General features: G+C 40.7%; 1 protein-coding gene across 15 annotated transcripts in view; it reads right to left on the reverse strand.

Moving 5' to 3' along the window:
• picalma (phosphatidylinositol binding clathrin assembly protein a) overlaps positions 1–27,045 on the reverse strand; it is a 123,295-nt gene that overhangs the window by 22,828 nt on the left and 73,422 nt on the right. For 3 of the 15 annotated variants that reach the window (XM_055637221.1, XM_055637225.1, XM_055637220.1), the window contains exons 13-18: positions 20,777–20,923; positions 14,194–14,274; positions 8,051–8,167; positions 6,671–6,802; positions 6,551–6,581; positions 4,752–4,851 (exon numbers count right to left, since the gene is read on the reverse strand). In XM_055637221.1, coding sequence (XP_055493196.1) covers positions 4,752–4,851; positions 6,551–6,581; positions 6,671–6,802; positions 8,051–8,167; positions 14,194–14,274; positions 20,777–20,923 — 608 coding nt within the window. Of the gene's footprint in view, positions 1–4,751; positions 4,852–6,546; positions 6,582–6,670; positions 6,803–8,050; positions 8,168–14,193; positions 14,275–20,584; positions 20,669–20,776; positions 20,924–27,045 lie in introns of those variants that run through there. The other 12 variants (XM_055637234.1, XM_055637222.1, XM_055637227.1 and 9 more) reach the window with 8 other exon arrangements.

The raw sequence follows: 27,045 nt of genomic DNA on the forward strand, positions 1-27,045 counted from the left end.
TCATGAAGGATTGTTTTCCGAGCTGAAGATTACACATTACATGTAGGTTTTGAAATGTGCTTTTAGAACTTTACTATTGTAGAATTTGATTATCTCCAAATCCAAGTATAATCACAGCTCCACAGATGTCCCACACCTTTGTCCCTGTGACGTTGAAGCATGACTAGCCACCGCACTTCATGTGCACACGTGCATATGTATTTAAAATGTGCAGAGCGTTTTGTTTCTTCACAATGTCATAAGCTTCTTAAGCACGTGTCATTTCACTAATAATGCAAGTCCATGAAAAGGAATTAATTGTAATCAATGTAATAAACAAATAACTGCAGATGCTGGTTTACAAAAAAAAGACCCAAAGTCCTGGAGTAACTCAGCAGGTCAGGTAGCATCTCTGCAGGACATGGATAGGTGATGTTTAGGGTCGGACCCATCTTCAGACATTGTATGGGGGGGGGAGGGAGATAAAAAAACTGGAAGAGATGAGGAGAAGACAAAACCTGGAAAATAATAGGCGGATACAGAGGAGTGTTTTTGATAGGCAGATGGTTGGACAAAGGCCAGAGATGAAAATACAGGTGTGAGAGAAAAGAATTGAGGAGTTGTGAATTGTGGAGTAGAGGAGGGAATGTAGATGGAAAGGGGGTGGTGGACAACGGAATAGGTGCAAGTCCACATGGGACACGGGGGATAGAGGGGGGGGGGGGGGGGAATGAGGTTTCCCTCCTAACCCCTCTCTTTCTCCTGCGCCCCCAAATCCCTGTACTCTCACACCATCCCTGTCAGTTGCTCCTTTCTCTTTTGTATGCTTATCTCCTATATTCAAGTCTCACAGTTCCCTATAATTACCCCCCCTTCCACCCATATCCTCCCTCCGGCTTCACATTTCACTCTCAATTTCTTTTTTATCCAACACCCTTGTGTCTCCATTTCATCTCTAACCTTTGTCATTGACTCCACCCATCTGTCAATCACCCCCCACCCCCGCGCCTCACCTGTATCCACCTATTGTTTGTCACATTTTTGTCCCGACCCCAACTCTTTCCAACTTTCTACCCCCTATTCCAAACAGTATGAAGGGTCACGACCCAAAACATCACCTGTCTATTCCCTCCACAGATACTGCCTGACCTGCTGAGTTGCTCAAGCACATTTTTGTGCTAAATAACTTTGCTTGTGTAGTCAAGGTTAACAATCACTGATTAAACCAGCGCATCTTCAACTCTGATTCTCACCACAGTTCCAGGATGCTCATACAATTGACAGTGCATACATTTGACAGCGTGCATATATCTCCAACAAAAACACACTGAGAGACACTCACTAAATTCTCACCAAGGAGGTGGAAGCCAGGAATCAGTGCCTTGGATCTCTCTTCATTTTCCACCTTGCCATTAGCAAGTCTCATGAGCAGACACTTCCATTCACTCATTTTTACCATGGTCGCCTGGAGTTGATTTTTAATCCATTCAGGATCGCAGGTGCCCCTATCTGCTCAACCTTCTCACCCCCATTGAGGAATCCAACTTTGACAACCTGGTGGGTGATGATGCTGCGTCAATGCTTTGGAAATTCCCAAGCACAAAGTAAAATCATGCATGGTGCTTTGCAGAATAAGGAGTGCAATGCAGAGGCAGAAATCTAACCAGGAGTTTGCAGCCAAACCGGAGGATTACTGCAGCATTTAGCCCCAGAAGCTGCTCCAAGATGGCAACCTAATGCAAAGCCTGATGCAACTGCACACATAGAGACCTAGCATTTAATCCAAAGCCTATTTCAAAGACATTTGCACTGCTATGTGAAGTCCAGTGCACATCCTTGCCAGAAGGACTCGGCCTTAGTGTAACATGTGATGACAGAGCCATCAGCGTCCACAGCAGCACCCGCTAAAGCTGCCTGATGTCAAGAGTTCTACAGTAGAAGTTTAGAACAATGCCATCATGGCCCCAAATTCAACTGCTGGATAGGCCTCAATGGCAACAGAGTAGCTACAGATTGCAAGGCCACCTTGCGACAGAATGCAAGGCCATCTTGTCCTTGAAAGTGCCAGTGAGTCTATGAAGCAAAAACAAAAACTACTGCTTCGCTCTGGACCACAATAACTATGCTCTCACCATTGCCACTGCAACAGTGCCCTTGAAGTTGTCCTTCAGCCCATCTGGCTCAGGTTAATGCTGCTCATGGCGAGATGGTACAGTTTGAAGCTAGGCCATTGGGCCCAGAGCTGCTCATGGTCACCCCCAACAGCAAGGGGCAATCTTCTAGTGGTTTGATTGCAGCCATGTAGGAAGCACTGTATAGAGGTAGCAGGCCAGACAGAATCACGAAAGGAAAACAAACACAAAGGGGAAGCACAATAGTGATTAGTAAATGTGATCAAAGTGTTTATGTTTGTTTTATGCAATGCTCTAGTATTAGTTATATGATATTCTTATATTATGATTCGATTGCTTTCCTCTGAATGGAGCAGCTTGTACTTTCCTTATCATGTGATACTTTATCAAAGCCGTACCAAAATCAGTGCAGACTATATCTAATGCACCAGTCTTGTTGGTCATCATTGTTACCCCCTTAGAAACATTTAACAATGGCACCACCATCCCTTAAACTGGCTGCTCTTGATTTCCTCCACATGTTGATTGATGTCATACTTCAGGCTGTTTACAACAATTTGGCCACCACTTCTGTGAGTAGCACATTTTAATTAGGTTTCCTTTATTTTCCCATCAACTGCAATATTAGCAGTATTTTAGCCTTCCTCATTACCATGCCAGGAACCAATTAAAATTGGGAAATGATGATCAGAACCTGGAATAACTCCGCCTTCTGCTGAAGAAGTCTCAGGCACATTTTATTTTGATGTGATAATTTATCCATTCCAAAATTAGATCCCTTTGTGCATTTAGTTCTCATTCCCAATCTTCTTGTCTGAAGAAGGGTCTTGACCCAAAGTGTCACCCATTCCTTCTCTCCAGAGATGCTGCCTGTCCCGCTGAGTTATTCCAGCTTTTTATGTCTATGTCCCATCTTATTGTCAGTGTCGTTGTTATTTATTTTGGACTCTACTCCTATCTTTAGTATCCACAGGGAGACTATTGCTTTGGTTTCCAATAGAACCTACTCTTACGTTTCGTTATCATCTTTCCTTTCACATCTTTCAAATTGTCAAGGGGTGGAAATGCCCGACTAATTTAATTGAATTTTAATAAAATGGCAACGAGAATCAACAAGGATGGTGCATTTGATGTATTCTGCACGATTTTAGTAAGGCTTTGATAAAGTGCCATATTTTAAATATAAGCCCATAGATTCAAGGGAAAGTGGCAAGCTGGATTAAAAATTGGGATCTTATTTGACCAGAGCACTGTGTGGAATGGATTCTGCAGAGCTGGATACCAGACCACCTGCTTTTTGTGATACATCTTATTGACTTGGGACATAAACCAGGGTCGATGATTAAGATCAGATATTCTAGATTGCAGGCATATAAACAGATTGTTTCGGTGCATAGCCGAAAAGTCAAATTGAAAGTAGTACCTCATTTGAAAAGTGCAAAGCCAATGAATAAACAATAAATGAGATTATAATGCAGAGAAACAAAGAAGTGCATATCCATAGATCCATAAAGGTAGACACACATCACGATATGCAACATACAAGGTACTTTGTTGGTTGAGGCATGGGATATAAGAGTAAGGTAAATATATCGCAACTGTATGATTAGCTTATAATTGCTAATTAGCTTTCGGGTGGCACAGTGAAGCAGTGATAGCTCCAGATACCCGGGTTCGAACACGATTACGGGTACAGTCTGTATAGAGTTTGTACGTTCTCCCAGTGACTGCGTGGGTTTTCTCCGGGTGCACCGGTTTCCTCCCACACTCCAAAGATGTACAGGTTTTTAGGTTACTTGGCTTCGCTAAAAATTGTAAATTGTCCCTAGTGCGTAGAATAGTGCTAGTGTATGTGGCGATTGCTGGTCGGTGCGGACTCTGTGGCCAAAGGGACTGCTTCTGCACCCGGTCACTAAGAAATAAAATATAAAAAAGTAAACCTACTTATTGTGTACAGTTATGGCCTCTCCATGAAAAATGTGACGGTACATCGGATGAGTTTGCTATAGGCACAAGATTGTTATGGGTGATCAAAGAAGCTGGCATAATTCATTTGGGACAAGATTTAACTGAGGTGTACAAAATTATGAAACGCCTACAGGAAGTGAACAGGAACGGACGTCTCTTAAGAAAGAAAGATGTAGAGGCATAACTTTAAGTTAGAAGGTTTAGGTGAGAATGGAGGAAGAAGTTGTTCACCAAAAACTCACCATTTGAATACCGGAGACTAAAACCTTTGCCAATTTTTTAAAAGGAAAGTAAATGATTTAAATGTATATTCAAACAGTTAAAGCGGACTGAAAAAGTCATTAGGAACAGAGGGTTTTTGCAAAACAAAAATTGTAAATAATTTAAGGGAATAGAGTCAAATCCTCTGCAAATATAATTTTTTTATTACAAGCAATGCTTCAATTGGTTTGGCAAAGTGGAGAAGGAACTGTAACTTCTCATGGAGCTTGCATAAGAAATCCTCAGAATTCAAACAAAAACCTGCTAACACTACAAAACAGGAAAAGCAGCTATTTTTTTAGAATTCTGAATTAATTTTTAGTGAGTTGACTCATATTTCAGTGCAACAGTTGTGCACTCGAGACATTTTACAGATGACACCCTTTATTCAAACAAAGAATAATCACTTACCAGTGTAGCAGGATTCCAAGTTGTAGTTGGAGCAACTTTTGGTTGCCAATTGTTTCCACCAGTTAGTTTCTTTTCCCCAGGCTGGCTCCAATGAAGATTACTTCTCGGGCAAAGGATTATTTAATTAATAATTCTGCACTCCAAACACCACAGTTACACCATTGTTATGTCCAATTAATTCAGACATTAACTAAATTGAAAAATAGCCACAGACTCTCAGGCGAAATAAATTATAACTGCAGAACTAAACTGAAGCTAGACTGTGCAATTAAAATAAACTATCATTACGAAGGCTCTGTCATTTGCAAATTCAGTCATTAACAAAAAATTCTTCTGCCATACTAATCATGCAGATTTGCAGGAAAAAAGCTCTAAAATTTAATTATTACTGTTCTGTAATTCATGGATAAATTTGATAAATAATAGCCAGGGGAAGTGGTGCAAAGTAATATAAAAGCCTTTCTTTGAGTGATCCACTTCTCAGCAAATTTAATACTGCAAATACCGTATTTCCTGGCAAAGAAAACGCTATTTATTACCCTAAAATAAGGCCCGAAAATTTACCTGCGTCTTGGTTAGATTGTTAGACAAGAAAGATAGACTTGGGTCAAATCGCTTTTAAAACGTGGGGGGGGGGAATAGAATGAGGCCTATAGGGCCCGTCCCACTTGGCGATTTTGCCAGCTTCATAGCAGTGGACATCGGCAAAAGATTTTGAACATTTCAAAATCCAGCGGCGACAAAAAAGTGGTTGCGACACTTGAAAAAACACCGTGCGTCATAAGTCATCATGCCGCGTATATTTTTCGGTGACATGATACATCAGTCAATGGTGCTGCAGTCGCCGAAAAAATTGCCAAGTGGGACAGGCCCTTATTAACACAGGGGTCGGCAACCTACGGCCCGGATCCGGCCCGTAACCTGAACACGTTTTCGCGACCTGGGAACTGCAGCCAGTCCTGGGGCACGCAGGTGACCTGGGCGCAACAGCCAGACCTGCAAGCCGACCTAGGCGCTCCAGTCAATCCCGGGGCACGCAGACAACCTGGGAACTGCAGCCAGACCTGGGGCAAGTGAGCTGGCTCTGGGGCAAGCGACCCGACCTGATCGCTACAGCCAGTCCCGTTCTCTCTCTCTCTCTCTCTCTCTCTTCCGTTTGTTCGATGTTATTTTTAATGCATGTGAAAATAGCGAATGGTAACAAAAATGAAAAAAAACACCTAGCCATTACATCCCCACGATTAAAAGTTTTGTTTGCTGGATGTGTAAGAACGAACTACAGATGTCGGTTTAAATCGAAGATAGACACAAAAAGCTGGAGTAACTCAGCGGAACAGGGAGCATCTCTGGAGAGAAGGAATGGGTGACGTTTCGGGTCGAGATTGATCTGAAATCGGAGACGTTTCGGGTCTGAAGAAGGGTCTCGCCTCGAAACGTCACCCATTCCTTCTCTCCTGAGATGCTGCCTGTCCCGCTGAGTTACTCCAATGTTTTGTGTCTTTTGTGAACTGGATAATGCACTGAAATGTAGGCCATTAAACATCTTAAATCAAAAGACAAAATCTCTATTTTCTGACACATTCCTTGGCATTGTTTCTACTATCACTCAAACTTTTTAAAGTCGGTATTAATTTTTATTTTAGGAGAGATATTGAATAACTTCTCAATTACAAATAAATGTTTGGAGTTCAGATATTTCATTAGTATATACACAAAATGGGGTCTGTAGGAAAAATAAAGTATTGACAACAATAAAGCAATACCATTTTAATAAACATGCATAAACAACTGGTTCTTACTTCTTAGCAGATCCATTTCCAATTCCCAAATCTGAAATGCATGAAATTGATTTACATTATTTGATCAGCACTGAGAAATAAACATCATTAAAAATGCAACCACATCCATTAGATACTTACTGCCGACGAGATTAGCCAACGATGAATCCAGATCCTCTCCTACTAGCTTGTTTGGCTGTGGCTTTGACGTTTGATGAGCCTGGCTCTGCAAAGCTACAGTTGGTTTCAGCAGTCCACCTAATCCATCAAAGTCTTTGGAGGTCAGTAATGCATCACAATTAGAGCAATACAAAACAAAAATTTTGCAGGAGCGTCACATATTATGACAATAAAGATCAAAATGTTTAAATCCCAACTCACCCATTCAAGCATGCCAAGCAAAGCCAAGGACCCAAAAGGTATGGATGGTGGAAAGAAATTAGAACAATGTTTATAGAACAAGCAAAAAATGTAATTAAAACATTGCATATTTACTGATTACATGTCAACAAAAAGATGACCTAAAAAGGTATTAACCAATAAAATGTTTCTGCTTTTAACTACACCTTATAAAAACCCGCCATAAAGCATGCAGGTATGAGTCAACATTGCTGCATGCAGTAAACAAATGTCTAGCTAAAAACAATGCATTATCGACAAATATTAAATAATTTTGCAAGCAACATGTCAAATACAAATATATTTAAAATTAAATTGCAACAAATGTCCCAAGTGCTTTTGTAAAATTAGGACAATCCAATGTATATAAAAATTGTGATACGAATGCCCTGACTATGAGAAACACATCCCTCTTTTCCACATTACTCAAACTTTTGTCATATTTCCTTACAACATGGTGGAAGGAAACTAATTAGCCAGAGTCTACATCAGAACAATCTCATCAATCACACTGTTCTGCTTACTTCTTTGTAACCAATTCTTTCTAACCATGCAATCAACATAAACCTCCTGATTTGATACCTTCCACTTCTGTTGGAAATAACTTACCCAATCAGACCAACTATAAGCAATTTTATGGAATGCAAGAGGAAACCAAAGTAAATGGAAGAAATCTACCCAGTCACAAGGAGAAAGGACAAACTTTTTATGGGTATCACCAAGAGGACAAGATTGAGCCTAGATTGCTGGAGCTTTGAAATAGCTGCTGTACCACCGTGCTGCCTTAAAAACCAGTTCCTTTGATTGCAACAACTAAATAGTGTCGTTGATAATTATGTAGGCAATAAATAGTTCAAATCTATTGCCACCAAACAGATTAAATGAAAAAAAATGGATCACTAATATATGCCTAATTAGCAGAAGCTTCACTTCTCCACAGATAAAAGCAAGGATTATTAAAGGGACTGAACAAACACAAGGAACTTTTGACTACTGCTTATAATGTGCCACCGTAGTAAATTTCATTGGTATACAGACACAAGATGTGAATACATTGTGGAATTCCAAAATAAATGATTATTTTTTAATGACCTCCCCTCCAAAGGAAAAGGCTATTCTTACCACCAGGATCCATTACGCTATTGGCTGTGGAAGTTGATTTAGCCCCAAATACAGATTCAAAATCAACATTAAGGCTTGTTGAAGATAGTGCCTGAGTAGCTGGTGAAGGAGTGAACCCTAAAAATACAAAAAAATATGGTTACCTTCAAATAAATAATGCAACAAAAGGAGAAAGATTTCTTACCCATCAGAATAGTTTTAAATCAATACATGATCCAAATTTTAAAGTGATCATTTCATTTGGCTACATTTCCAGCATCAATGAAGATCAAACAATACTTGAAAAATCTTAATCCAATAGTTAATTAGAAAGCAACTTCAACATTTATTGTAAAAGCATTCCCTTTCACACACGTTTAATTTTAGAAAAGGTCTCCATATTACACGCCCAATGTCTTTCCACCCCATGTTTCTTCCTTTCATCATACTTGGCCTCCCATCCCACAAATGAAGGACTCCCAACTTCTCATAAGCTTCTGTTTCCATCTTCCTTTTTAAATTATTCTGCTCTGCAAGTTGTGTTATTATTTTTTTTTGGAATAGTAGAACCTCTGCATGCGGAAAGGAATTCTCCTTGTCGGAATTCCCCCATCCAGTATAGAGCAATTGAAATCATTTCATACAGAAGCAAACTAGTGAGTCTTCTGATGCAGATAGTCCTCAAAATCTTGACTGATGATATGCATGCAATATAATAGATGTAGGTGTATTACCTCCAAAACATCAACACCAGAATACATTTACCAAAAAGTGAAAGTGAAACAAAATTTACCAAAAACCATATAACCAAAGTGAAACCAAAATGCTTAACACAGTACACATTTTTTCGTGATCAATACACATTTTTTCGTGATCAATAAAACTGTTGCATTTGCAGAAGAACAAGTTGCATTTATTCAACTTTCATGATGGTTGAGTCTAATATCTCCCAAGCAGTGGTTGGTATTATTTATTTGCAGTCTTTGAAATAATATATCCGATTATACCAGATCTGATATTTACTACTATCTCATGCTTTAAGTGAAAACCTAATAGAAGCCAAGTACAGGTAGCAAGGAAATGAAGGTTAGGCAAAACTAAGGTTTGGGTTGAGCCGAGTAGGTGAGGAAAGTCCATGTGGGACATAATCACGAGTATGGACCAGCCAGGCCAAATGTCATTCCCCTATGTTCTAACTCTGGGACAAAAGCATTATTCTGTTAACAAGAATGAGACACAAGAAACTGCAAATACTGGAATCTTGAACAACAGAAAGTGCTGGAGGAGTTCAGGAGACAACAATTAATGGAGGGAAATTAACAAACAACATTTCCGGTCTGGATCTTGTTTCAAACTGATGGAATTGGGGGTGGGGGGGGGTGGGGTGCAGCCTGCAAGTGATGGACGCATACAGACAAGGAGGGATTATTGGCAAATGGCTTCCTCTAGCCAATGGCCAATGGCTCGAGGTAACAAGGAGAGAAATGGCTAGAGGTAACAAGGAGAGAAATGGCTGTCAGATAAAGAAAAAGGAGTGAAATATATAGCCAGAGGGAGAGATTATGGATAGGAGAGAAAATGGGAAGACGAAAAGGGGTAGTGCAGAGTAATATGGGAAACGAGGATGGGAAAGGAAAACCATGTTTACTGAACAGGCAGATGGTTGTGGTCAATATAATTGTGGGAGTCAGTGGGATTGTAATACACTTGTGGTCAATCCACTTGTGGTCCATCTTCCATGACGGGGACAGATATTCTGAGAAAGGCGAGAGAGGCGTCAGAGATAGTTCAAATGAATTTGAGGGCAGGTTGGAACTTAGTGATTCAGTTGATGAAATCAATGAGCTCTATACAGGTGCAGGAGGAAGTTCCAATGCTGTCATTGAAGTGGTGGAGAAAGAGTTGAGGAATGATGCTGGGGTACATTAACAAGCATTTCTCCCATGGCAATATTAACAGCTAATAGATTTATATCAGATAGTCAGAGTCAGAGAGACAGCAGAGAAACAGGCCTTTCAAGCCACAAAGATTATCAACCATCCATTTTTACAAAAACCCAAACCTAACCACTGTTGACCGCACAGTGACTGCATGGGTTTCCTCGAGGTGCACTGCTTTCCTCCCACAGACCCGTGGTTTGTGGGTTAGCCGGCCTCTGTAAATTGCCCCTAGTGTGTAGGGAGTGGACGAGAGTGATCGATGGCCAATTTCAATGTTGTCTTTCCAAAACCAAACCAACCCATTTATTCTCACAACTTTCCCAAAAATATCCTACCATTCTACAATACACCCATACACCAGGGAGAATTTACAATGACCAATTAACTGACCTAAATGCATATTTTTGGGATGCAAAGGCAAACTGTAGCACCTGGGACAAAACCCATGCAGTCATGAGAATGCACAAACTCCCCGCAGATAGCACCAGAGGTCAGGATTGAACCTATGTCACTGGAGGTGCAAGACAGCAGCTCTACTAGCTGTGCCACCATATTTTGGGTAGAATAATCACCATATTTCCTGGCAATGAAGGCACTATTTTTTACCCTAAAATAAAGCCCGAAAATTTACCTTTGTCTTGGCGGCCGAAGGTTAGGTTGCTAGCCAAGAAAGATAGACTTAGCTAACTCTCAGTACAATGGCTGTAAAAGGACAGCACCGCTGGGGGGGGGGGGGGGGGGGGGGGGAGAAGAGTTCCTTCCACAATGTGTGGGGAGTCTGGTCCAGGTCAGCACAGCTGGGCCGCCAGGGGTAAAGTTGCGGGGAGGGCAGGAGCGTTGAGAAGGAGGGGATACCAGCAACTCAGTAGCTTGGGTGGCTGTGAGCAGCCGCCGGGACAGACAGCAGAACTGCAGCAAGTCCCGGGGCTCGCAGGCGACCTGAGAACTGCAGCTCGTCCCGGGCTTGCAGGCAACCTGGGAATTGCAGTTAGTCCCGGGCCTCGAGGGCGACCTGGGCGCTACAGCCAGTCCCGGGGCAGGCGACCTGGGAACTGCAGCCTGTCCACACGCAGGCAATCTGGAAACTGCAGAAAACTCTTGATGCTGTCTACACAACTAAACCAAACCCTTGATCCTGTCCCGCCAGCCTTTTTTCCAAAATTTAGCAACTCAAAATGGGGGTGCGTCTTCAACGCAGGTGCGTCTTCATTGCTGGGACATATGGTATTCTGACAGCTCACAAAACAAAATATTTAAAATTAAAATGCAAAAAAGAACATTCTTACTAGTCAAATCTAAAAGTAGGTGTACTATTCAATCAAGATCAAAAAGCAGGCCTGGCATTGCCATCATCTAATAATTACTCCAAATTACTACAGCGATTGATATCAGAAATAAGCATTCAACCATCTTGCAGTCTTATACAACTGATGACGCAATCAACTGGAAACCTATGGAGCTATTATTTCGTTTTCAGATCAGCCACTTTGTCTAATATCCAACTGAAATTGTTTACTATTATTACTGAAATATTTATCAAAAAAATGTGAACAGTACTTCAAATTTAGAACAGTATAGAATAGACAACTATCCAAGAAAATGTGCAAATATCTCAATGCTACTTTCCAAAAAAGCCATTTTCTGATTTAGGTACTTTAAAATATTATTTTAAAATATTATTCAGGGGGAGGGCAGAGGAACAACTCCAGGACTTTTTGGAGTCTGTAGACTAGGCAATGTTCAGGGAGTCGGCAACGGAACTGAATGAATACGCCACAGTCGCTACTGACTTCATAAAGAAATGAGTGGAGGACTCCATCCCAACAAAAACCTTCCTAACCAGAAGCTTTGGATGAACCATGAGAGCCGCACTCTTCTGAAGACCAGATCCTGGGCATTCATGTCTGGAGATACAGAGGTCTACAAGAAGTCCAGATACGACCTTGGTAAGGCCATCAAAAAGGCCAAAAGGGACTTCTGCTCCAAGATGGAGGATGAGATGGATGTTCGGCAACTGTGGCGGGGCTTGAATGCCATCACTTCCTACAAGGCAAAATCAGGAGGCAGCTCAAATGTCAGCGAAGTATCACTCCCCGACGAGCTCAATGCGTTTTACGCACGCTTTGATAGGGAGAACACTGATGTGCCTTCCCGAGCCCCCATTCACTGTGATGGTACTGCGGTCACAGTCACAGAGGCCGACGTCAGAAGATCCTTCAGAGGAGTGAACCCTCGGAAAGCGCCTGGGCCTGATGGTATAACCGGGCGTGTTTTAAAAACCTGTGCGGACCAACTGGCTGGAGTTTTTACGGATATTTTCAACCTCTCACTTCTGAGGTCTGAGGTTCCCATCTGCTTTAAAAGGGCATCAATAATACCCTTGCCCAAGAAGAGCAAGGTGACGTGCCTCAATGACTATCGACCAGTGGCACTGTCTGTGGTGATGAAGTGCTTTGAGAGGCTGATCATGGTGCATATCAACTCCTACCTCGACAAAAACCTGGACCCACTGCAGTTCGCTGATCGCCACAACAGATCAACGGTGGATGCGATCTCACTGGCTCTCCACTCTGCTCTGGACCACTTGGACAACAAAAACTCATCTGTCAGGCTGTTATTCATTGACTACAGCTCAGCGTTTAATACCATCATCCCCTCCAAGCTGGTTACCAAACTCGCAGATCTGGGTCTCTGCACATCCCTCTGCAATTGGATCCTCAACTTCCTTATTCACAGACCAGTCTGTCCGTATTGGTGGAAATGTGTCATCCTTGATAACCATCAGCACGGGAGCACCTCAAGGCTGCGTGCTCAGCCCCCTGCTGTACTCACTCTATACTCATGACTGCATATCCGGACATAGTGTGAACTCCATCATCAAGTTCGCTGACGCCACCACTGTTGTGGGATGTATCACTGATGGGGACGAGTCAGAGTATAGAAGTGAGGTCGACCGATTGACCAAATGGTGCCAGCACAATAACCTAGCTCTCAACACTGGCAAAACCAAGGAACTGATTATGGTCTTCGGAAGGGTTAGGATGGGGACCCACAGTCCCGTTTATATCAACGGATCGATGGTGGAAAGGGTCAAGAACTTCAAATTCCTGGGCGTGCATATTTCCGAAGATATCTCCTGGTCCCAGAACACTGATGCAATTATTAAGAAAGCACATCAGCGCCTCTACTTACTGAAAAGATTACGGAGAGTCGGTATGTCAACCAGGACTCTCTCGAACGTCTACAGGTGCACAATAGAGAGCATACTGACCGGCTGCATCGTGGCTTGGTACGGCAACCTGAGTGTCCAGGAGCGGAAAAGGCTGCAAAAAGTTGTAAACACTGCCCAGTCCATCATCGGCTCTGACCTCCCTACCATTGAGGGGATCTATCGCAGTCGTTACCTCAAAAAGGCTGCCAGCATCATCAAGGACCCACACCATCCTGGCCACACACTCATCTCTCCACTGCCATCAGGTAGAAGTCACAGGAGCCTGAAATCCGCAACATCCAGGTTCAGGAACAGCTCCTTCCCCACGACCATCAGACTATTAAACACAACTTCAAACAAACTCTGAACTATAACAGCCTATTGCATATGGACACACTGATCTGATCTGTATTTATGCCTACAATATTCTGTTGTGCTGCAGCAAGCAAGAATTTCATTGTCCTATCTGGGACACATGACAATAAACTCTCTTGATTTGACTTGACTTGAAAGGATTCGTACTTGGATATTTCCACTGGTTTAAGATCGGGCATATTACCACTGCACATTTATATGATGACTCGCCCAATACAGTTTAACCCTATTACTCAACCGCATTATTGGAATATTCACTGATAATTATTAGTAATAATAAGAGGGAAAAGGTATGATCTGCATTGAATAGATTTTGTAGGTTTTTTGTTAGCAAAATCAAAATGTGATAATGCAACCTCCAGTGTGGTATGCTAGATAAATGTTAATAGTATTGTTAAAGGAGGAATGGTGAAGATATTGCAAGATATATTTCAGAAGTGGGGGAATGCATTCGATGATATACTGCTTGATTACACATCTGATTACAAATTTTCAATGATTAGAAAGTAAATGCACAATTTAATTGATTTTACATGCAATACATACATGCAATACATACATACAAAGGACAATTCAGCACACATCAATAAAAAGACGACCAACAGCAATCTCAGAATGAGAAACCAGATAAAACCTACCTGCAAATAGACCAGCTACAGCAGGGGACTCTGTTCTAAACTGGGAAGCAATAGAATAGGCTGGAGGACCACAGAAGGAATCTGACAGATAAATTGTGCAAAGAGAAGATCAGAAAGATAAGCAGCGGTTAATCAGCACGGATTGAAGGCATAACAAGCACAAATAGCGTACAAATAGTTGAGAATGAACTGCTATACACAATAGTTTACTAACCCATTACTTAATATGCTTCAAGGATACTAGCATTGATAATCGATCCTTAAATTATTACTCGCAATATTTTCATTGGACTACCAAATTTAAGACCATTTAGCTTATTTCCTCTGATTATTTTCTGTTTGTTAGCCTTAAATGCCTTCCACTAGTTTAAGCCACAAGGTCAATGGTGCATACCAAATTCATTGGTAAAGCAGATAATTGATTTCCAATGGATAAAACAAACAGGAGCCAATAGCTCAGTTTCTAATTGTAATTTGAAAGAAATGGCCTGAACTAAATGATATTCAATTGTTGTTGAAACATTTGACAAAAATAGAATGTCTAAAATGGGAATTGTCCAACAATGTAATCCTCTTCCAAGTATTATGAAAAAGAAAGGCAAAAATGAAGATATTGCATTTTAATATATGCAGGACTACGTCAAAAGCAGCTGCTTTTGAAGCTCACACCCTTGTTCTGCAGGCAGAACATCAGTCTTTTAGCATACAGATTGGTCAATCATTACAAGTTGCAAGGTCAATTTACCTTCTTCTTTTGCAAGTATGGTTGTGGGAATAACATTGAAAAATAAGGATACTTGCTCCATTTATTTCCAACTGGAATCCCTCACAATTTGCCTTTGTAGATAAATTAGCATAGGAAACGTGCCTCACAAGTAGGCAAAGTAAAAAGCAAAAGAAAATCATAAAAATACAATTATTGAGGTGAACCAATGTCGGTCAAAGAATGATGGTACAAAGTCATGGAGAATTTAACAAATCTATGACTGGATGTTACACAAGTCAAAGGGAACTAATTTCAAAATAATCACACAGTAAGTATTGGTACAATCAGTCTCTTTTCTTTCCGTGATATCAACAATATGGATGAGAATGTACAAGGCATAATTGGTACGTTTTCTGGACAACATTAACATAGGTGATGTTACAGATAGTGAAGATGGTTATGAAGTATTTCAGTGAAATTTTGATCACCTGGACAAGTGGCCTGAAGAATGACAAATAAAGTTTGATTCAGATAAGTGCAAAATGTTGCATTTTGAGAAGTCAAATCAAGGCACAACCTTCACAATGTTTGAACCCTGGGGAGTGTGGTAGAGCAGAGGGATCTAGAAGGACAAGTACACAGTTCCATGAAGATGGAAGATAGATAAGGTGGTGAAGGCAGCTTTTGGCATCAGGGAATCAGGGAACCCGAGTTTAGAATACAGACATATGGAAATGCACATACTGGTTTACAAAGAAAAGCAAAGTGCTGGAGTAACTCAGTGGGTCAGGCAGCACCAATGGAGGACATGGAAAGGTGATACTTCCATTCAAAACCCTTCTTAAGACCGATTGTAGTCGGGGTTGAGAACACTGGAAAGGACGTGGGGGTGGGACAAAGCCTGGCAGTAATAGGTAGATACAGGTGAAATGGGTATTGTAGATACAAGTGAAGAGGGTGGACAAAGGCTGGAGATAAAAAGAACACAAAAGGATGCAAGGATAAGGAGGGAAGAGGAATAAAATGTGGTCAGAGGAAGAGATTTTGGTGGAAGATGCAGGAGAGGAAGACTGGATAGAAGGAAAAATGAATGTGCACAGGGATGAGAAGCAGAAAACAAAGAGGGAGGGGTGTTACATGGAGCACATGAGACTGAGATACATAATATCATGAGAGGAATAGATAGGGTGATTGCACAGTCATTTTCCCAGGGTAGGGTTAATTAAGAACCAAATCAAAGGCATTATTTTAGGCTGAGAGGGGCAAGATTTAATAGGAACCCGAGGGGTAACATTTTCCATACAGTAGGTATGTTACAAAACTTACCTTCAGCCGCGCTGCAGTTCTGCCACTGGCCGTGTGCACGACTTTGGCACCTTTGGGGGGGGGGGGGGGGGGGGGGGGGGGGCGGGTTTAAAATGCAGTTTCTCCTGCCTGTCGAAGTCGATCTTTGTCAGGCTGTTTAGCTGCTGAAGAATAATCGATCCGACTTGCGTTTTATCAAGTTTTTTAAAAACAACGCTAGATAATTTAATTGCTGGAGTAAATTAAAATTCGACTTCTAACGCCATCAACGCCGACAACGGGACGGATCTCACGTACGGGACAAAGCAGGGTAAACCGTTTATTTTACATATAAACTTGCTTCTTAGGATTACTTTAATCCAAATTTTACATTGCGAGAAGGTGATTTAGGCCCCATACGAACCGGCAGTGTTTTTCCTGCCGTTATGGGGGTTTAAATTCACCGCAAATGCAACGTTCCAATCGATTGCGTTCCACAAAATCTCACGAGCAAGATGATTTAAATGGCCATTAATTTACAGGAATTAAACACTAAATTACTTCCATTTGGCCTATAAATTCATGACAATGAGATTTAAAAATCATGTTATATTGTGAATTCTTGTGTGAATGTTATTTGGACACTTAGGCTATTTAAAATGGTAACCTTTTCTTAAGAAATTGATAGATGTTTAAATCTAGTAATTTAATTTTGTAATTAGCTACGATTGGGTAACTAACTAATTATATGCTTTAATTTCAGGTCATCCAAGTAAGATTGTTTCATATTTGTTTCAGAATGCTTCAATCTATAATAACTGAAATTTTCATTCAGTTCTCTTAATTTTTAAGAAGGTTATGGGCTTTTGACTGTCCTCGATCACAGCTTTTGTGTTAAGTCAATGGAAAAGCAATAGGGAACAAGATGCTAATTTCAGAGCATGAAAATGGCCATAACTTTTTTAATACTGAAGATACAAAAGTAAATTGGGTGTCAAATTAAACTTCTTTTTATGCTTTATCTGATGTGATAAATTGCAGACTTGATTTTTTAAATCTCAAAATTTTGTAACATTGCCACAAACAGAGGATGAGGGGTATATGGAACAAGCTGCCAGAGATAGTAGTTGATGCAGGCACACTATTAACTTTAAAAAAAGTTTTGACAGATTTAGAGGGATATTGGGCAAACACAGGTAAATGGGATTAACTTGAATGGGGCAACTTGGTAGGCATGGACAAGTAGATCAAAGGCCAATGGACCCGTTTCCATGCATTATGATTGTACCATTTAAAAACAAAGCAAAACAGATTAGAAATATGTGGTTAAGAATGATAGATGCCATTGAGATCCTGGAAGTAACAATGCAGGAGATAGAGAAGAAGCCACTAATGAGAAGAACCAACTATACTCCACAATCTATAACAAAGCCATTGGTTCAATCCTGACCTCTGGTGCTATCTGTGCCAGTTATGTGACCTCTCACATCCCTCAAAGCAGTTAAAAGTTAATTGCCCCTACTTTATATGTCTGTTAAGATGCTCAATGGTGTTACTGGGTATGTGAGAGAGAATAGGTTGCATGGATATAAGTGGCAGAAGTAAACTAAAGGGAGACTGAAGGGTGCTTAGAGCTGCTAATGAGCTCAATAAGCCAAATGGTTTCTGTGTCATAACGGAATATGACAAAAAGGCATGGTAGATTTTCGAAAGCCAAAATTCTCCTTGAAAAAGGCAGCATATAGATTGATAAGGCCATAAGTATTGTGTTTTAAAAAGTATGAACAGTGCATATGTGAGAAAGTAGATCAGTATATTACATAGGTCAGTTACAGTTTTGGATACAATAAATAACAGATCCTTTGTTCTACCCTCTTCTACTCTATGGCAGCGAGGGGAAAAGGTTTCCAAGCTTCTCCAATTCTTGTTAAAAAGCGCGAACTTCTGACCAATTTCTCAATATTCTGGATTGCCTTTTACCACTATCCATTTCTCCTTTGGTAGTATGCTCTGTCCCTTCTTTCTTTCCACATCAGGTGCCAAAGCCCAACTAATGGTAATGCAGCGTTGCCTGGCACCCGACTATGGACTGGTTGATATTGCTTCCCGCCACCCCAATGTTCTTCTTAGATACTTCTTTGGCATGGCCTTGTTGGGACGCAGAGCCTGTTTCCATGCTATGACTTCAGTAGGTTTTGTCACTGGATTTGTTCACTGCTCTGATGTTGAAGGCTAAGCCTGATATAATAGCAAGCTATTAGGAAGATCAATTGTGAAGTTATTCTTGGTGTTGATAGGTATTGGCTGATGTTGCCAGATTAGTGACACTCAATGTATTTATTGTCCATCTTTGCATAACTCACTTCAATTTCACTCCATTCGTCAATAACTGGTGGTGGCGGTGATCAAGGGTACTTGCAAAATTTTCTGACACAATTGTGAACTGCACATTCTTCTCTTCTGACTGACATTGTTTCTTTTCTCTCAGAAGTTATTTAATGTTGTAGTTTTCATGTGCTTTATTCAGCCTGGAGCTGTTCTCTTTTAAGTTGATCTTCACAATCTGCAAATAAGACTTGATTATGTGCAAAAGCAAGCTTATTTGATGTGTTTTCTTCTTTCATGGGGTGCTCTTTTGTAAATGTCAGCACCATTTCCAATGAATAGAGAGGGATGATAAAGCACATCCTATCTGTGCACAGCTGTAGTTGCAAAACTTGGAGAAGCTCCTGTTTTCATTCTAACAACACAGCAATTCCCTTTATAACAGTGGATCACTTGATCACTGATGCCATTGAAACCAGAGTATAAATTCACTGGAGCAACAAATCAAAGCTATATCAAGAAATATAAGATAGTGGGAAATTGTACTTTATAGCAAAAAAAGGCTATGTGGTAATTTATATTAACTTTTAAAAAGAAAAGATTTCAGTCTTGTACACATGGAAAAAAGGATTTCCTTTAGTTCTGGAATCAATGAATTTGAAAAGGATTTCTTTGTACACCAATGTATTTGCATGGAGTGTACCACAAAATACATAACACATCCTTAAAAGCAATAACATTTGAAATTGAGGAAGGTACAAGCTATGCAGAGACAGACAGATGATAGAAGAGTTACTCAAGAAAGGTGTGGGTACAATTGCCCAAAATGGTTTTCTTCTCTGCTGCACGTTTCTATATTTATTTCATGAAACAGCAGACAAAGGGGAACCAGACTTGGTCAACAATAATGGACAGTGCAGAAAGGCTGCACTTCAGGGCATAAAATAAAAGCAATATTACTGCCTTAGGTGCACAAAGAACAGAAACTTGACCAAATTAAAAATATGGTGAAAACTTGGAAACAGAGCAAAGATAAGGCGACATTGCCGATTTCTAGATTAAACATCATTATCACGTAGAAACAAAGAACTGCAGACGCTGGTTAATATATACCAGGTGCTGGAGTAACTTGGGTCAGGCCACGTCTCTGGAGAACATGGACATGTGATGTTTGTACCTGCATTTGGATCAGCATGGCTTCAAGAATAAGTAGAAATATACTTTTAGTTGCTCTTCATTAGCATGTAGAAATATGGTATTCCTGCTCATTTTCTTCTCCTGATTGTTATTGCACCTTTTACCTATTGTTTGTAGATTCAATGGTATTGGCTTGCTTTCAGCACCTGCAGGTGCACTGATCCAGTTTAAACCGCATGAGCTTCCACATGAAAGCAAGAACTGTATTCATATCCAAAATTTAAAAAAAAATTAAATGATTGTTCAATAATGTTCTTTGATAATGTCAATGAAAATAGCCAACGGTGATGGTCAAACTACTAACACAACGGCCACCCATTTAACAGGGATGGAATGGGATTTGTGCAGAAGCGGTTTTACGTGATATGTATCGAGAGATACAGGCATGCAGTTTGATCAAGCTTAAACCACAAAATTGGTGTAGGAGTTAATTACATGGAAACACAAGACCAACCAGTGAAGCATGTAGATTTCAAGTTATTTCCCGCAGAAATAGAGTCAATCCACAGTAGTTGTGCAGGTTCAACCCCTCAAAAAAGTTTTTTAAATTGCCCCACAATGAAATGTAGAAGATTGGTCAGTAAATTAAGGATACATTTGTGATTAATGAATTCATAATTTAACCAATTTGAATAAAATGGACAATTTGTTAAGAACTGAGCTACCAGCTGCTTATATTTTTCTGTCCTCCTTCTGACCTCGTGTGCCATTAACAATGCCAAGAACAGTGCTTAATTATCTCTCTAGAACTTGGACTATTCACTCACTAGTGAGAAACAAGCCTCACTCAGCTACCTAATGTTTTAATTTACTTCCAATTATAATTTCAAAATTGAGAAAACACAAGTATGATACTGGAAAGCCCTTCCATCGGAGTACCAGAGACCAAATGGTCTATCCGAGGAGTGTATTCAAATTTTGTGGCCACAGAATAACTTGGCTCAGAAAAAGGATTGAAATGATCTGTGGAGTCAATAAATTAAATGTGTTCATAGGCACTCAAATAAGTTTAAGAAATTAAGGATATTTTACAATTTTCCTTGCAGAACATATAAATAGTTAACTTATTACCAAACATTTCATGGCTATGCGTCCTAGAAGTATAGATCACACCATCTGAGAAGGCGACAGTGGTGTTTAGAACTTCATCAGCTTTCACAAGAAAAGGATTTAAGCTTGGAATGGTTTCCTCAGCAGCATCAGAAGAGGAGAAAGGATCTATAAACATCAGCAATAAATAAAGCAGAAAGAAAGACAAGAAAAAAGACAAAGAAACAATGTCAAAAGACAAAATTATTCAATTAAGGGACTTCCATTCAATTAAAATGATCCATTATAATAGTTCATGCTGATTCTAAGTTCTTCATGTTAAATTTCTAAAATTATTGGCTAGGAGTCAAAACATGTTTTCAATGTAATCACTCCTATGGGTGAACTTTGCATTATATTGTCTGATCGATAGTTTCTACACATTTTATCCTTTCTTCCAAGGAACTTTAAATATTTCTGCAAATAAATACGTCTTTAAGTTTTGTGCAATGCCTAGGCAGAGGGACGGATTTAGCACCAACAGTATGTACACATTGCTACTTTTGCTGCTCCTTTTATTTCACCCGATATAATCACTTTCAATAGGAACTAGCATATTTCAATGTATCCTGAAATAAACCAGCTTGTATTAAATGTAATCTTCCACTGCTGATTAATTACTTCGCAACTTGAATCCCTTCCTCTTCCACTAGCCAGAAAATGTGGCCACCAAAGAAAGACCTACTGAAATTAGAGTCAAATACATCATATTACTAGAATATGACTTGCTAAATGCAGTTCTTGTGTAAACCTGAGAATCTTACATATAGTGAACAATTTGCAAGATATTTTGTGGTTCGATTAAAATCAATTGAGTTATTAAATGCAAAAACGCACCACCAAACCAAACATCTCTCAGCACTACGAAATCAATAATTTCATAAAAGCATCTCATAAAAATCTAATCCAACCTTAAAAGATGATTCGAAATGTCTGCACTTTCCAAAGATACCCACTTCCTCACGCCAAACCCACAGTGAACTAGGAATATTAGCAATTCTTGGTCTCCTGAATTTTCACATTGAAAACCATTTCAAGAATCCTTCAAGAATTTCTTATGATTTTGGTCGTAATTTATTTTATAGTACTTCCAAGCTATATGCAACAGGTTTATGGCAATTATTGCAAAAGGTATTTTTCATTACGGAGTCGATATGGAAGTTGCGTGCTCTGCAGTCAAGGCCAAAAACACAGTATTTGGTTGATCAATCCCAAAAAAACAGAAGCCAGCTTTATCAATGAATCATGAACGGTGAAATGATGAGAGCAGTAATTATGCTGCATCATTACGCATATATGCAATCAATCCATTAATATTTATTTCTGATGCCTTAACTTTGCATCCCAGTTCTTTTGATTAAGATTTCCTTTGAATATTCGCCAGTTTCTAATTATCTTGAAAGGTCAACTTACAAAGGACCTTAATGAATTTCAAGCTAGAACTAAACCTCCAAATGACTAATGTACAGGACATGTTTCAACGATTTATTGTAGGGAGAAACTTAAGTAACCAACAGTAGACTTTGGATAATATTAAATAAAAGTCTCCACATTATCAAATTCCTCAGCAGTATTTAAACAAAGTTATAACTACAATTTTCTAGGTAAATAGAAATCCATGCATCCATATTATTGCTCTCTTGAAAACTGGGTCGCAAAATTTTACGACAACTTCATCATCCATTGAAATGTTTCATAACTAATAAGAAAGTTTAGTATTAGCAGCAAGAGATGCCTAGTAGGATGTCATGGTTTTCCTGCTCCCATTTACTACGGTTCCAGAACTATTTCTATTTCTGTAGGGGCAGCATGGTGGCACAGCGGTAGAGTTGCTGTCTCAAGGGTGCTGGCTGTATGGAACTTGTACGTTCTCCCCGCGACTGTGTGGGTTTTCTCAGTCTGAAGAAGGGTTTTGGCCCGAAACGTTACCTATTTCCTTCGCTCCTTAGATGCTGCTGCACCCGCTGAGTTTCTCCAGCATTTTTGTGTACCTTCAATTTTCCAGCATCTGCAGTTCCTTCTTGAAAACCTTGATGGCTTTGTAGGTTAATTGGCTCTGGTAAAGATTGCAAATGGTCCCCAGTTTGTACGGTGGTGCTAGTGTACGGGGATCGCTGGTCGGCACAGACACGGTGAGCTTTAGGGCCTGTATCCGTGCTGTATCTCTGAACTAAATTAAACTAAAACTAAAGATGCTATCATCGAACCACTGCTCAGGCAGTTACCACTGTTGCTGCCTCTACTTGTCAGCTTGGAAAGTGGGCAGACTGTCATATATTGTCAAACCTCTATTCACTGGTGCAGAAGGGAACTGAATCTACAGGCCTTCATGTCAACTAGTGGACCTTTATTGCATTGATCCAGCCTCGACTGTCAATTTTTTTAAAAATCAAGCCTAAATGGCTTGATGGTGGGATAATTCTAGCTTAATGAGACTAAGCAATGGAACATGGTCTCTGGGATATGGGGCAATGAAGATGCAGGATCTAGCATAGAAAGTCTTTGGTAGCATGTTAATGAAGTTACAAAGATGTTTTGGTTTGATATCAAGGCTGAAACATTCTCACCTAAATTTTGTTTTTTCAAAACCAAATGTTAATATTGTTTTCCTTTGAAAAACACTATTAATTGCTAGTTTGCTTTTCCTTGATCAGCCCAAATAAAATGTGGCATTCGCTCAAACAAGAAACATCAGCAAGTAATATTTGAAGCCCTAATGGAGTAAGCGAGTTCAGTATTCCGACTGCGCATGCCCAGGTCCTGGGTCGCTCGCGATAAACGTTCTCGGCGGCTGTGCCGCTGCATGGGTGCAGACCTGCGTTTTGACCGTGATCGGGGTCGGGTCCGGGTTTCCGGCGTGCAGGTGCTGTTGAGTTGCTGCTGGGCTTTCCCCATCCCCTCCCGAGTGTCCCGTCCCTGTTCGGGTCGGCCAGGGATGTCAAGGGTGGATCTGGGCTGGCGAGAGTCAGACAGGAGTGGCGGCCCAGGCTTGCAGCCAACGCGGAGGGGAGGCGCTGGCTCCAGCTCAACTCTGCCTGTCGCACCGGGTTGACCGACGGCCCTGGACTGACGGGACACCAGCCGGGAGCTGTGGAGTTAACGATTCTTCTCCGCGCAGGCTGTGTGCCTGGGCTGCCGTTGCGACAGGCCGGTGCCCCTGACAGTTGGCCTGGCGGGACGGACGGAGTTGGTGCTTCTGTGCGCTGGCTGTGGCCCTGGGCCGCCACTCCCGTTGGTCCAGGATCGCCACGGACGTCTCAGGCCGGCCCCAGATGGGGGTGGGGCACTCGGGAGGGGACGGGGACGGTCCAGTGGCTGTTCGGCAGCGCTTGCAGCGCCAGAGACCCAGGTTCGATCCTGACTACGGATGAGGTGCAGGTCTGTGTGCATTCGACGGCACGGTTGCCAAGAGTGTTTATCGCAAGTGACCTTTGACAAATCTCATGATTCCTTGCGTTTTTTCGGAATTACCCAACTCGCTTATTATACAACTCAGAAAATCCTCCATTACACTGGATTCTCATTCTTATTTGCATCTTCCTTATTCAAAATGAGAGGTACAATGCACGGAACTATTGGCCAATTTGTTTCTAATCTGATAGAGGGCAAATATTAGAAGCTATAATTAATGATACAATCAGAACACTTAGTAGAATTCAACATAATCAGACAATGTCAACATAATTTTGGAAAATAAAATTATCTTTGACCATACGATTAGTGTTCATTAAATAAGTAAAACAAGCTGTGAATAAAGGGGAAATCAATGGATGTGTTGAATTTTGATAGCCAGAAACTAATGATGAGTTGCAATGTTCTTGCAGAGTATAAAAGTTCAATGTGCAGGAGGCAATATTTTGGCATGGATAAAAGAAAGACCAACTGTCAAACTAGAAAGAGTTCTTTTTCTCTTGGCAATATTTAACAAATGCCATGCCACAGGGACCAGTACTAGGGCATTATTTTTTAAATAATTTATTTAAATAACAGAAGAAACAATGGTTGCTCGATTTCCTTTTTGTGTAAGGAAATGTCTAAATAAAATCAAATTCTGTAAATATCTAGGTCAGGAAGTGAAACCAGGCTAGTAAATTTGCAGACGACACTAAAATTGCTGGGAGAGTGGACTGTGAAAGTAATTATTTAAGATTACAATGGGATCTTGAACAACTGTGCCAATGAGCTGAGGAATGCCGATGAGATTCAATTCAAATAAATGTGAAGTGTTGGATTTTGGTTGGACAACGAGGGCAGAACTTGCACAGTAAATGTTAGGGCCCTGGTGAAGTGTTGCAGAACAGTGCGATCTAGGGATGCAAGTACATAGATCCAAGAAAGCGGCAATATAGGTAGACAGAGTGGTGAAGGTGGCATTTGGCACACTTGCCTCCATCGGTCAGGGTATTCAGTGTAGGAGTCGGGACATAATGTTACTCATGTACAAGATGTTGGTACAGCCAATTTGGAGTTGTGTACAGTTCTGACTGCCCTGATGTAGGACAAGTATTAAACTGGAAAGGGTGCAAAGATTTATGAGGATGTCACTAGGTCTGAGGGTTTCAAGATATAAGGAGAGGTTAGATGCTCTTGGACCTTTTCCCCTTTGAGCATAGGAGGCCAAAAGTGACACTATAGACGTTAATAAAATCATGAGGGCCAGAGATAAGATAAATTGTCTGTCTTTTCCCCGGGGGGGGGGGGGGGATTGAGTAATTTTATAGGTTTAAAGTTAAAGGGATAAGAGTTAAAAGGCACATGAGGGGACAATCTTCTAACACAGAGGTTAGTGCATATCTGGAATGACTTCCAGAGGAAGTGGTAGAGAGGTATGCAATTATGGAATTCAAGATATTATGGCAGATACATTACAGGAAAGGATTGGAGAGTTGTGATAATATTATGGCACAGGAAAGTAAGACTAGCTTATTAGGACAACTTGGATAAGTTGGACTGAAGAGCCCGCTCCCATGCTGTTTAACTCCATGTGGCCGTGTTCTCCATCTGCGAGGTATTCTCGGGCGACAGAGAGCACAATGGGCTAAGAGTTCGGCTGGCGACCGGAAGGTAGCCGGTTCAAATCCCGCTTGGAGTGCATACTGTCGTTGTGTCCTTGGGCAAGACACTTCACCCACCTTTGCCTGTAATGGAATGGCGGCAGGCGCGGGCACACCGCGACGCCCTGTGTCTCCCTTTCAAGGGAGATGCTAAAAATGCATTTCGTTGTCTCTGTACTGTACACTGACAATGACAATAAATTGAATCATTTCATTTTTTTTTCATTCTCTGACACTACCTTGTGGGAAGCCACAAATTTGTATCTGTTTTCTCAAATCCCACCCCTTTTCTGAACATCTCCACTTCCTTAACCATTTTACAATAGTCAGGGACAGTTTCTTCCCAGCTGTTATCAGGCAACTGAATCATCCTACCACAACCAGAGAGCAGTGACTATCTACCTTTGATGTAGCTCTGATTTTCCTTGACTGGACTTTGCTGGCTTTACCTTGCACAAAACGTTATTCCCTTATCATGTATCTATAAACTGTAAATGGATTGATTGTAATTATGGATTGTCTTTCTGCTGGTTAGCACACAACAAAAAGCTTTTCAATGCACCTCGGTACACGTGACAATAAACTGAACTGAACTGAATAATCTACCAGGCTTACACATCAGAGAAAATGCTTCACATGAAGAGCACACCAGCACAGCAAGTACTGGGGTCGGCTTGGTAAAGTAGGGATTCTGCCGTGACCGCTAAGCCAATCGACACAGTGACATCATATCCAAATTTTAATGTCCAGTAGTATACCGTGGCCAAAATTAAAATTGACAAAATTTGTTGTTTATGTCGCAGAAACCTAGTTCATCCCACCGTCTATTATTGTCATGAGCTATTAAATAACACCAGTTATATGTCATTGCCGATAAAATAGCTTGATGAGAGAAAATCATCCCACAAGGGGTTTTGTGTTACAAAAGATCACGATACGGATAGTTCTCTTGGAAAGCAAACCCATCCATAATGCAGGGATCGTCTGCAGTATTTCATAAGTATCCCGAGCCAAGTGCAGAGCAAATCATTTCAACCAGGTGGCTAGACTATCATAATCTTTAAACAATTACACAGCATACTTTACTGCGTAGAAACATTTTATCACCAATCTGCTGCCTTTTGTCTGAAGTTTACTGAAAATTCCCATGGAAATTATCTACACTAAAGATCAAAGTTTGAACTATTTGGCATACTC

Source organism: Leucoraja erinacea, chromosome 6, assembly GCF_028641065.1.
Source record: "Leucoraja erinacea ecotype New England chromosome 6, Leri_hhj_1, whole genome shotgun sequence".
In the NCBI taxonomy this organism is placed as follows: Eukaryota; Metazoa; Chordata; class Chondrichthyes; order Rajiformes; family Rajidae; genus Leucoraja; species Leucoraja erinaceus.